Genomic DNA, 13,566 nt, shown 5'->3' on the forward strand with positions numbered 1-13,566 from the left:
AGATAATTTTCAAATTTTTTTATTTTCTGTGAAACAAACGAAACTTACCAAAATACCCAAAGAAAGGGTGCAATCATTTTTAAAATAATATTTTCCAAATCATTTAATCTTCGCAAAACAAATAAAGCGTTATTTTTACAGAAAATATCCCATAAAATGGTGCAAAAACAGGAAAACGAGAAAGCTGTTCTTTTCCCCTTCAAAGCGCTCATTCGACCATTTTAGTGGTCAATATCATCTAATCACGACTATACATCGGAATACAAGAATAGAGTGCCCTTTTTTTCCCGGATGCTTCGATGCGAATATATATGGTATACCTTCTCTGGGGACCAAAACGACGAACAAGAGAAAGCGAATAAATGCCGACCTTGTTTTTCTAAAATATGGTCGATTAAATAAATAAAAATGGGGGCATTATCTATCGTAGCCCTCCAAGGCTCCAACCCAACTCACGGTCCTAGTCATCTGCAAAGAGTGTGGGGCCCATCTTGCATACGTAACTGGACACACCTCTACTGGCCGGCAACTCTAGTTGTACCATTGAAACGACATGTGTCGGTATCAGGAGTCTCCATCTCATCGTCATCTACGTGACCCAACCGGATCAGTTGAACAACAAACGAGAACAAGAGGGAAAGGGACACAGGGAAGGGCTCGTAATTATTTCCAGCCACTCGCTCACCTTCAAAAAGTCAATTTGCTTTTCTTTATTATTATCATTTTTCAAAACATCGGTGGCAATTTAAAATATATATATATTAAAAAATTTCTCAAAAAACCTCAATCTATGCTCATTATAACATAAATACCTATGATTTTTTTATTATGTCACAAAAAATTCAAATTCATACACGTGTAACATAATTCGGGTCTTTCTATCATAATGGGTATATTTATGGTTTTTGATAACATAAAAAAAAAATTCAAGGTCACGTCATTGCTCATTTGTTTCCATGTATTCCACGTAGACGACAGGCCGGCAAGAAGATAACCATCACCTTTGCATTCACTAGTCAACTCTTGTTTAAACCACTAAAGAGGGGAAAACAAGGAAAATAATCAACTCTTCATGGAAATATTGTAGCTTTCAAATTGCTACCGTGGCTACTTCGAGGATGCCAAGCCCTATAAATCCAGCAGAGAACCCCAAGAAAAGAATAGGAGAAGACGTTTAGAAAAAGTACTCGGAAAGAAAGACAAATTGATCATGGACTCTATTTCAACACTAAAGCTTCCCCTGATAGATCTGTCCGAATTAGATGGCTCAAAGCCAGGGACAGTTCAATGGGACTCCTTGCAAAGTCAAGTTCGAGAAGCCCTTGAAGAATTCGGTTGCTTCGAAGCCTTGACTGATAGGATGACCTTGGAGCTTCACAATGATGTGTTTCAAGAAATGGAGGCATTGCTCGAGCTCCCAACCGATGTGAAGCGCCGGTTCAGTGACCCAAACAAGCCGTATGATGGCTACCGTGGGAATCTTCCTCATTCACCTCTCTACGAGGCATTTGGAATCAACTACGCCCCCAACTCGGGCTCTATCGAAGGATTTGCAAATCTCATTTGGCCGGAGGGAAACACAAGATTTTGGTAATCATTTTTTATTTTTAATTACTGGTAATTATATTATTTGTTCCAATTAAGGAAGTGTTAAGAGACATGTTTATCAAATGGATCACCAATGACGCGAATTTCATTTCCATTTACTTCAATGCAAGAAGAAAATGTAAAATGAATCATCTGTGAAGATGCCAATCCACAACCCTATCTACAGAAATTGTGGTTTCGATGTGTCCCTTTTTTCATGAATATGCAGCGAGACAATGAAAACGTATGTGACGAGGGTTTTGGAGTTGGATTCACTAGTGAAGAAGCTGGTTTTGGGAAGCTTGGGCGTAGACAAGTACCTGGAATCTCTAGCCAAGTCGGTTGGATACAATCTCCGTCTCATCAGATATGCTGCTCCTGGGACCAAGGAGTCCAAGAAGCTTGGGGCTTGGTGCCATCGCGACGCAAACTTCGTGACCATACTTCACCATAACCATGTGAAAGGATTGGAAGTGCAAACTAAGGACGGATGTTGGTTCGAGGTCGCCTCTTCCTCAGCTACCTCTTTCATTGTCTTCGCTGGGGAGTCATTCTACGTGAGTCTCCCCACCCACTCCCTCTTTATTGAATTTGCTTCAAAAAGTAGGCAACATGCTATAAGAGCATCGAACAAGAATTCGGGAACCCGACTTTACATATCAATCGTAAATTATTGTTTATATTTCTAGTATTCATCATCACGTCCAGCAACAGCTAGAATTACGACATTAAAGCTGATTTCTTTGTGAAATTCTCATAGACGGGTTCATGTGTGAAACATAGATTCATGCATGGTTGAATGCATATTGATACAACGAAATTGCTGCTTGCTTGTGATGAGATTGACCATCATCATTGAGAGCCTCTCCCTTTATTTCATGTTTTGCATGTAGGGATGGAGCAACGGGAGATTATATAGCCCTTGTCACCGTGTAATGATGAGTGGGCACGAGGCAAGATATTGCATAGGATTCTTCTCTAACGGTCAAGGCACGATGCAGTGTCCTGATGAGCTTGTGGACGACCAACACCCTTTGCTTTTCAAGCCCTTTGATGTTGCCGGTCTCTTCCGTATCTACAAGACCAAAGAGGGCGAAAGTGGAGCTTCGGCAATGGATACTTATTACAGAATTTGAAATCGAGATGCTTTCGAACCATCGAATGTCCTTTAGCCCCCACCAATCAATTGCGAGTCAAATCTTAAGGCATATGTTTTACTGTCGTTAATAATTAATTGAGTGCATGTCCCTCAGTATTTGGGAAACTTATCAGGTTTCCCTTTCTTTCCCCTTTGGAGCTTGTTTAGCTTATAATATTTGAGCCACTTGTAGATCCTCGAAGCTATCTGTGCTTCAGGCTGTTGATAAAAGATTACTTCTGCCAAGCAAGTATTGTAAAAGAAAATAACAAAGAAATGGGTGTTCATGAAGAAATTTTCTTTCTCTTTTCTTAAGGAAAAGAACTCTTTAGTTATTTCCTACGAGCAGCAAAAAGCATTCTACTACTTTCAAAAATTTCAAAGAAAAAGAGGTTCTTGTGTAAATGAAAAAAGGTTGGCTCACTTTGGATGTACTATTTTGTAAGAGCCAAAAACCGTCTCCATAAACACCGACCTTTCATCTCTATAAATCATGGAGAATTGATGCCATAGTGAAGCACTTGGACCTTGTTGATGTTGGAGAAATCCTCTTGAAGTGTTTTGAAGTTGACAAAACGTTTCCATCAGTCTAGTCTGAAGGCTTGCAGACTCTGCTATTTAAAGTCTGGAGACCTCCGGACAGCTAGACTCAAGACTCAAAGTCTATCCTCATTGACAGTTTCTAATCCGTTGAATAAAGGCTATCCAGATATGGTTGTTTCATTAAGGATGTGGCCTTATCGACTAGAGAAGATCTCTTGGCTGGATATGACATGACGGAATCCTTATTTGATCATAATTGATTTGAAGATTAAGGATCCGATGATTGGCAAAATATACTTGGAAGGTTCTACTTATAGAAACCGAGATCCTGATTGTATGGGCGAACAGGATTGATGGGCTATCTACATGTTCCTTTAATAGCTCGAATGATCTTCCTAATTGATTCCGTCCAACGAGTAGATTGGAGGAATTCCTTTGGTAAGTGCCAACGGGTATGATGGCATGGAGGAGTATATAAGGAAGACGTTCCAATTGTTCAAGGAGGTGCACGAGAGAAGAATTCCAAAGTCTGAAGCTCCTTGTTCTTAGTCAATTCATTTGTTGAGCAAAATCGTGTAAACAAAAGATAGTCTATATTCGTAAGAAACCTTGAGGAATTGTGATAGAACATATACACTGTGGAATCAAGGAAAAGCTGTGCTGTAACTTCTCTTTTATTCATAGTGAAATCCAGCCGGTGGGCTGTCAGTGCGGAAGAGTGGACGTAGGCTTGGAATAAGCCTAACCACTATAAATTTTGTGTTCATTACTTTGCTTTGATCATATTTTCTTTTCTATCGTTTGCCTAGAATTGCTTCCGTATCTCGAGAAATTGTTTGTGCACCTATTCACCCCCCTCTAGGTGCTTATACTAGCTATCTCAATTGGTATCAGAGCTTGTGTACTCACTTTTGTTGAAGTGTTTTACTTCAGAGTTAAAGATCCATGGCTAGTATGTTGGCTCCAGGACAGGTAGAAGGGCAAAGCAATACCAGACCACCTTACTTTGATGAAAATGATTACAACATATGGAAGAACAAGATGAAAGCATTCCTAAGATCAAAGGATCCTCTGGAATGGGATGTTGTAGAAAAAGGAATCATTCCTAAAGCTGCATCTATCTCAGAAAGAGGAAAAGATGCTGTTGAGTCTAGCGAAATGACTCAGGAAGAGAAAATCAAGAGACAAGCTCTTGATGTAAAAGCAATTTATTCTTTATATTGTGCTTTATCTCCTACTGAATATAACAGAATATCTTCTTGTGTTACAGCTAAAGAAGTCTGGGATAGCTTGTGTTACAGCTAAAGAAGTCTGGGATAGATTACATATTACCTATGAAGGAACCGATCGAGTGAAAGAGACTAGAATCAACATTCTCCTCGGTCAATATGAAGCCTTCAAAATGAAACCAGAAGAATCTATAACGGATATGTTCAGTCACTTTACTGATATTGTGAATGGACTTGAAAATCAAGGTCAACCAATTTCTGATCCCATGAAAGTAAACAAGCTACCGCGTGGACTTTCCAAGGATTGGAATCACATAAAGACCTCAATCAGAGAGACCCAAAGAATCATGCCACTATCTGTTGATGAGTTGGTTGGGACTCTTCAGTCTTATGAAGTGGAATGAATCAATGAAGATGAAGACCCTAAAGGTAAGAAATCCATTGCGTTAAAATCTAATGATGATTCTGATGTTACAGATTCTGAAGACGATATAGATGATGAGGAACTTGCTCTCATGATAAGAAGATTCAGAAAGCTGAATAGAAAAGGAAGAAGATTCAATCCAAAGAAACAAAGCTTTCAAAAGCAACAGACTAAGTTTGTTGAGGATGATGAATCAAACAAAGATGTAGTCTGCTTTGAATGTAAAAAAAAGGGACACATCAGATCCAACTGTCCTCTTCTGAGGAAGAAGAAAGGAAAAACTGAAAAGTACCAAAAAGCTCTTAAAGCTGAAACCTGGAATGATACAAAGTGTGAAGAAAGTAATGATGATTATGCCAATATATGTCTGATGGCACAATCGGATTCATATTCAAATTCCGAGACAGATTCAGACTCAGAAAGTGAATTTGAGGTAAGTAACTTCAAAATCCCTATTAAGGTTTCAAAGTACATTGATGAATTGTGTTTCAGTCTTAAGACTTCTCTTAAAAGAATTTCCGAAATCAAGAAGGAAAATTCTGCTCTAAAACAACAGGAAAATATTTTGAAAGAAAAAGTGAAAATTTTAGACAATAATGTTTCTTCTCTTAAAGAAAGTGAAGATAATTTGTTAAAAGAAAATGCATTCTTGAAAAGAGATATCTCAAATATTTCCAAAAGATTTTCAATAGGATCTGAGAAACTGGAAAAAATTCTTTATGTTCAAAGACCCTACTTTAATAAATCTAGTTTGGGAATGACTGATGAAATCATTCCTTTAATTGATTTTCCTAAGTTGAAGGAAAGAATCAAACAAAGACCCATAAGAGATGCTTACAAAAATCATTTTAAAAGAATTTTTGTAAAATCAGTAGGTCGCAATGCTCTCAGATGCTTAAAGTGCAACAGTGCATATCATTTTGAAAAAGAATGTCATATGATTTAGAAACCTGTTAAAAAGGTATGGGCAAAAACCGCATATCATACTAACACCAATGGACCCAAGAAAATATGGGTACCAAAGAAGGCTTAAGTTTCTTTTTTAAATGTAGGTCACTATCAAGAAAAAGGTAAAATGGTATCTGGATAGTGGATGCTCAAGACACATGACAGGACACTCAAATTACTTCATAAAGCTTGTTCGAGTAAATGGTGGAAAAGTTTCTTTTGGAGGAAACAGCAAAGGAAAAATTGTGGGATTTGGAACTGTAAAGATTGGAAATCTCAAAATCAGCAATGTTTCCTTAGTGGAAGGGCTCAATTACAATTTACTCAATATTAGTCAGCTATGTGATACTGGTTTCAAAATCAACTTTCAAGAGGGAATATGTTTAGGAATCGAAAGATTCTACTCGATCATTCATGGGTCGAAGACATGGAAATATCTACCTCTTGGATGTAAAACCAGATGAATCACAATGTCTAATCTCAATCCAAGACAAAGCAAACTTATGGCACAGAAAGCTTGGGCACGTCAATATGAAGCAAATAGCCAAAATCTCAGCAAAGAAGCTTGTTCGTGGTCTACCCAATTTATCATACCAAAAGTCTGATCTATGTACACCATGTATATTGGGAAAACAGGTAAGAAATTTCTTTAAACCAATAAATCAAGTTTCCACTAATCGTGTACTGCAGCTTCTGCATATGGATCTATTTGGATCAACCAGAACACAAAGCATTGGAGGTAAGAAATACTGCCTAGTAATGGTGGATGATTACTCACGATTTACTTGGGTATATTTCTTAGCAAGTAAGTCTGAAACTTTCTCTTACTTTGAAAAGTTTGCTAAAAATGTTCAAAATGAAAAAGGGTATGTTATCTCAAGTATAAGAACAGATCATGGAGGTGAATTTGAAAATCATGATTTTACAAAGTTCTGTGAAGAATCTGGTCATCAGCATGTATTCTCCTCTCCATATACTCCAGAGCAAAATGGAGTTGTGGAAAGAAAGAATAGATCTCTTCAAGAAATGGCTAGAACTCTTTTAATTGAAAGTAACATCTCTTCACGTTTTTGGGCTGAAGCAGTTTCTGGCATGTTACATTATAAACGAGTTTTCTAAGGCCTATTCTGGAAAAAACCCCCTATGAACTATTCAAAGAAAAGAAGCCTATTGTTTCATATTTTCATGTATTTTGATGCAAATGTTTTATACTGAAAAATGCAAATGATCAAGTTTGTAAGTTTGAAGAAAAGTCAGATGAAGGCATTTTCCTTGGATATTCAACCACAAGCAAAGCGTACAGAGTCTACAACAAGAAGACTCAAGCAGTGGAAGAGTCAATGAATGTTAAATTCCAAGATTCTATTCAAAATGAATCCATTCAGACTCATCTTGAAGAATCTGAACCTGCTCTAGACTCTACAAAGTCTAAAATATCTCGAGACTTTGAAGGACCAAAGAACAAGTGACTCGTTGAAGATTCAAGTGAAGGAAGTAACCATCAATCTGACAAATTAACCAGCAACTGGAAACATAAGTCCAGTCATCCCAAAGATCTTATTATTGGCGATATCAATGAAGGAATTCGCACAAGATCCAAAAGGCGCGAAGAGTCTAGTGCTGTGGCTCTTATTTCTAAAATAGAACCCAAAAACATAGAAGAAGCTTTATCTGATGAAAGCTGGATTGAAGCTATGCAAGAAGAACTCAGGCAATTCAGTATTAATGATGTCTGGGAATTAACTCCTAAACCAAAAGGTAAGTCTGTTATTGGAGCTAAATGGGTTTTCAGAAACAAGATGAACGAGAAAGGAAAAGTCATAAGAAACAAGGCAAGACTCGTGGCCAAGGGATACACACAAGAAGAAGGGATAGACTATGACGAGACTTACGCACCGGTAGCAAGGTTAGAAGCAATTCGATTATTACTTGCTTTTGCTTGTTATAAGAATTTCAGGTTATTCCAAATGGATGTCAAAAGTGCCTTCCTAAATGGATTCATCCAAGAGGAAGTCTATGTGGAACAACCACCTAGGTTTGAAGACCCAAAAAAACCAGACTCAGTATTCAGACTCAAAAAGGCTTTATACGGCTTGAAACAAGCTCCTCGATCTTGGTACGACAAACTGAGTAAGTTTTTGATTGAAAATGGATTTGTTAAAGGTAAAGTAGACACTACTCTTTTCATTAAAAGAGAAAGCAAGAGTTTTCTACTTGTTCAAATATATGTCGATGATATTATTTTTGGATCCTCTAATGAAAGTCTGTGCAAGAAATTCTCTAAGACTATGCAGGATGAATTTGAAATGAGCATGATGGGTGAGTTAACCTTCTTCCTTGGACTTCAAGTGAAACAATTGAAGGAAGGAACTTTTATTCATCAAGAAAAATATGCTAATGATATTGTGAAGAAGTTTGGACTGGACAATTGCAAAAAGGCCGATATACCAATGTCAAGCTCCGTGAAGATAGATAAAGATGAAGGAGGAAAGAAAGTCGACCAAAAGTTATACAGGAGCATCATCGGTTCACTTCTTTATCTTACTACTTCTAGACCTGACATTTTGTTTAGTGTTTGCATTTGTGCCAGATTTCAAGCAGACCCTAAAGAATCACATTTAAATGCTGCAAAGCATATTATCAAATATATTGCATTAACTTCAAGCTTCGATCTTTGGTATCCTAAAAGGGGAGACTTTACTCTTCTTGGGTACTTAGACGCAGACTTAGCCGGATGCAGAGTTGATAGAAAGAGCACCTCGGTACACATCCAACTACTTAGAGGCAGGACAGTGTCTTGGTTTTCAAGAAAGCAAAGTACAGTAGCTCTCTCTACAGCAAAAGCAGAATACGTAGCTCTTGGAAGTTGTTGTTCACAAATTCTATGGATAAAAGAACATCTAAGAGACTTCAGAATTGAAGATTCATGCACAGAGATTAAATGTGACAATACCAGTGCAATCAATCTCACCAAAAATCCAATTCTTCACTCAAGAGCTAAGCATATAGAGATTCGACATCACTTCATTAGAGGTCATGTTCAAAATGGAGAAATATCGATTCAGTTTGTTGACTCAAAGAACCAACTGGCGGATATATTTACAAAGCCTTTGGAGAAAAATCAATTTGAAATTATCCGTTCCAGACTCAACATTTTGAGGTTTGAAGAAGTTAAAGTCTAGAGACTCTCAGACTCAGACAAATAAGACTTTGACTCGCAAGACTTTGACTGTAAGTTATTCTCTCTCTCTAATCTCATTTTGAAAAGGTACGTTCATCAACCGTGTTGATTATTGTTATCTCAATCGCTATCTTTAATTGACAAAATTATTGCATTGTTTCCTTTAGAAAAAGAAGTTATTTTGATGTGACCATTTTTCGAAAAAGGCAGTTATTTTTTAAACGGCATCTTTCACTTACCATTACGAGGATTGGTATCCCCTTCTTTCGACTGTCTTATATATAGTCGGTTTCTCCTCGCTTAACTCCAAAACCCTAAAAAGCACCAATCTTCCATTCCTGTTTTCTTCTCTTTTTTAATCTTCGAAAAAGTTGTCATCTTTCTTGGGAAAGTCAAGCAAAGAATCTTTCAAAGACTAAGAAAGATGTCGTCTTCAAGAAAGTCATCGAGGATCGCAAGCAGGGGACCACGGCGAATGAGTGAGGGGCCTATGCACTTCGATCTCACTGAAGAAGAAGTGTCTCCAAATCAGCAGCAGAGTCCACAACATTCTCAGCAGCGTCATTTGCCTCCATCTAGTCCTCAAGATGTTGATCATCATCAAAATGAAGAAATCATTGAAGAGGCAGATCTTGTAAGAGTTCAAACACCCTCCTTTATTTATAAGTTGTATCGTGCTTTAAAAGGGACTAGTACTCCATTGAACTATGTGGATGATTTTCTTAAGGACAAAGGATGTGGAAATGAATATATATTTTTTGCGAAAAATGGAAAGTTTGGGAATTGCTCGTAAAGGGGTGGCAGAAGAAAGCCTTGCGAATATCCCAAGTGATCCTCGTGATTGGGGATTTAATCCGGTGGATGGAAATGATGATGATAAACTGTACAGCGAATTTCAACCAAGAATGGGAGTTGCGGCAGAAAATCAAGGAAAAAAAGGAGAGTTGTTTAGATCAAATGAACAGAAGGATCTATACTCAAAATTGCTGAAGCGTGGGGTGATAAACCCTAGGAGTGTGGATTTTGACTTTCTGGATGCTGTAAATGTGAACTTGAGGGAAAAGTTCGGTCATCTTCAACTTGAGAAATTCTGCTCTGACACAACAAAGGCCTATCCTCAACTAACTGCATATTTCTATTCAAATCTTAGTTTCTTGGATGCGAATAGATTCTCCTTCAGTGTCAAAGATCAAGACTTTGTTGTGGATATGGATATCTTTGGCGAGATGTGCTAGGAGTTGAGAGAGGAAGATATCAACGGATCAAAGTTTCTATTGCTCGTACTACTCGGAACTTGTTAAGGACAGAGAACGAGAGGAAAGATTTCCTATTCAAGGATGAGTGCATTTAACATCTTGCTGCACAAAATTGTAATCAATTGCCTCAGACCGAAATCAACTTCCAAGAATGATGTCTCAAGTTCAGAGGCAAAGCTTATGTATGCTATCATCACTGGGAAAAGGTTTTCACTTCCTCACATTGTTATGTTCCACATGTATAGAGATGTGATAAAGGACAGAGGACAACTTCCTTATCCTGGTCTTATGATGAAGTTATTCAGACATCTAAACATTTAGCCTCCGCAAATTCTTTGTGCTCGATCATGCGATCATATGGTGGTAGGACTGAAAATGGTGACCAAGATGCGTCTGAAGGAACTAAGCAAGGCATTGGAGAAATTTAAGGAGAAGACTCCAGTCAAATCTCATCAATTCTCTTCTGCAGGAAAAAGGAAAGGGAAGGAGCCCATGGATGCTCCATCTAAGAGAATAAGAGCTCTCCTCGTTGAGGATGAAGATGATGAGGATAACATCACTATCTCTGCAATGGCTTTGAAGAATCTCAGTCAATATGTTCTAGAGAAAGAGTCAGAACGGCAGACAGAAGAAAGAACAGAGAAAGAAGCAAAGGGAAAAGAAACGGAGGAAAGAGAAGAAGAAGAAGAAGAAAGAGATGCTGAGCAAGAGAGAGTTGAAAAAGAAGAAGAAGAGAAAAGAGATCAAGAAGAAGGAGAACATGAGGAGCACTCTCCACCTGAAGGCATGGACACAGGGGGAGACCAAGAGAAAAGAGGAATGACCTCAAATCCTGCAACCAGTGAGGGAGTCAGTCGATCCCCAGCTGATCCAGAGGAGGTTTTTGCCTCTCGGTTTCCTAAGGAAGGTCATGAGGTTTCTTCGCCAAATCTGTGTGATTATGCTGATCTACCATCGTCTGCATTTACTCCATCAGATCGTGCTAATGCCAGTACGCAGACCGACAATTCAGCAGACTTTCGCAGAGTGATGAATATTCTCTTGGAGATGCAAGGTCAGATAGATGCGTTGGGATGTGAAGTTCAAAACTTGCAGAATGCAGGACAAGTCTCTTCGAGTTCATTAAATGATCAAATCCAAGCCCTTTCTCTTCAGATTCAGGCTAATGCTAAGGGTGAGGATGTTGCTCAGCTGAAGGAAGACTTTAAAAGGCTAGAAGGCATCGTTCAGTCGATGGGAGATTTTCAGCTTGTTCGTGTTCCCAAGAATCCTTGACTTCATTTTCATCTCAATCTTTTTTATGCTGACAAAAAAGGGGAGAGTTGCGAGACTTGAAAAACTTTGAACTTGAACTTAAATTTGTCGAACTTATGGTTTGTTTTGTGGTTTGTTTTGACTTGACTTGTGTGTCTGGATATGGACTAAATTTGGGATTTGGATTTGACTGCTTAATATTAACTACTATTGATATCTTATGGATGGCTTTATTGCATACTGGGACTAACCTATTTTCTGTGGCTGCAAATTCTAGAGTTATTCATTTAGCAATTTATCTATAAGATATGCATATGTGTTTGAGAAATGTTTTGCAGGTCAAAGTTTTCCAAATCTGCAGGAAAGTTTTGTCACCATAAAAAAGGGGGAGATTGTTGGAGAAATCCTCTTGAAGTGTTTTGAAATTGACAAAACGTTTCCATCAGTCTAGTCTGAAGGCTTGTAGACTTTGCTATTTAAAGTCTGAAGACCTCCGGACAGCCAAACTCAAGACTCAAAGTCTATCCTCATTGACAGTTTCTAATCCGTTGAAGAAAGGCTATCTAGATATGGTTGTTTCGTTAAGGATGTGGCCTTATCAACTGGAGAAGATCTCTTGGCTGGATATGACATAACGGAATCCTTATTTGATCATAATTGATTTGAAGATTAAGGATCCGATGATTGGCAAAGTATACTTGGAAGGTTCTACTTATGGAAACCGAGATCCTGATTGTATGGGCGAACGGGATTGATGGGCTATCGACATGTTCCTTTAATAGCTCGAATGATCTTCCTAATTGATTCCGTCCAACGGGTAGATTGGAGGAATTCTTTGGTAAGTGCCAACGGGTATGATGGCATGAAAGAGTATATAAGGAAGACGTTCCAGTTGTTCAAGGAGGTGCATGAGAGAAGAATTCCAAAGTCTGAAGCTCATTGTTCTTAGTCAATTCATTTGTTGAGCAAAATCGTGTAAACAAAAGAGAGTCTATATTCGTGAGAAACCTTGAGGAAGTGTGATAGAACATCTACACTGTGGAATCAAGGAAAAGCTGTGCTGTAACTTCTCTTTTGTTCATAGTGAAATCCAGCCGGTGGGCTGTCAGTGCGGAAGACTGGAGAAGATCTCTTGGCTGGATATGACATAACGGAATCCTTATTTGATCATAATTGATTTGAAGATTAAGGATCCGATGATTGGTAAAGTATACTTGGAATGTTCTACTTATGGAAACCGAGATCCTGATTGTATGGGCGAACGGGATTGATGGGCTATCGACATGTTCCTTTAATAGCTCGAATGATCTTCCTAATTGATTCCGTCCAACGGGTAGATTGGAGGAATTCTTTTGGTAAGTGCCAATGGGTATGATGGCATGAAAGAGTATATAAGGAAGACATTCCAGTTGTTCAAGGAGGTGCACGAGAGAAGAATTCCAAAGTCTGAAGCTCATTATTCTTAGTCAATTCATTTGTTGAGCAAAATCGTGTAAACAAAAGAGAGTCTATATTCGTGAGAAACCTTGAGGAAGTGTGATAGAACATCTACACTGTGGAATCAAGGAAAAGCCGTGCTGTAACTTCTCTTTTGTTCATAGTGAAATCCAGCCGGTGGGCTGTCAGCGCGGAAGACTGGAGAAGATCTCTTGGCTGGATATGACATAACGGAATCCTTATTTGATCATAATTGATTTGAAGATTAAGGATCCGATGATTGACAAAGTATACTTGGAAGGTTCTACTTATGGAAACCGAGATCCTGATTGTATGGGCGAACGGGATTGATGGGCTATCGACATGTTCCTTTAATAGCTCGAATGATCTTCCTAATTGATTCCGTCCAACGGGTAGATTGGAGGAATTCCTTTGGTAAGTGCCAACGGGTATGATGGCATGAAAGAGTATATAAGGAAGACGTTCCAGTTGTTCAAGGAGGTGCACGAGAGAAGAATTCCAAAGTCTGAAGCTCATTGTTCTTAGTCAATTCAAATCATGTAAACAAA

The 13,566-nt window shown here is 38.4% G+C and overlaps 1 protein-coding gene across 1 annotated transcript; it reads left to right on the top strand.

Moving 5' to 3' along the window:
- Window positions 1–1,109: 1,109 nt before the first annotated feature.
- LOC104439096 (2-oxoglutarate-dependent dioxygenase AOP2) lies at window positions 1,110–3,014 on the top strand. The gene is made up of 3 exons (XM_018870029.2): window positions 1,110–1,590; window positions 1,817–2,144; window positions 2,481–3,014. The coding sequence occupies exons 1-3, from the start codon at window positions 1,211–1,213 to the stop codon at window positions 2,721–2,723; spliced, it is 951 nt and encodes a 316-aa protein (XP_018725574.2). The 5' UTR covers window positions 1,110–1,210; the 3' UTR covers window positions 2,724–3,014.
- Window positions 3,015–13,566: the final 10,552 nt, after the last annotated feature.

This window comes from Eucalyptus grandis, chromosome 3, assembly GCF_016545825.1.
Source record: "Eucalyptus grandis isolate ANBG69807.140 chromosome 3, ASM1654582v1, whole genome shotgun sequence".
In the NCBI taxonomy this organism is placed as follows: Eukaryota; Viridiplantae; Streptophyta; class Magnoliopsida; order Myrtales; family Myrtaceae; genus Eucalyptus; species Eucalyptus grandis.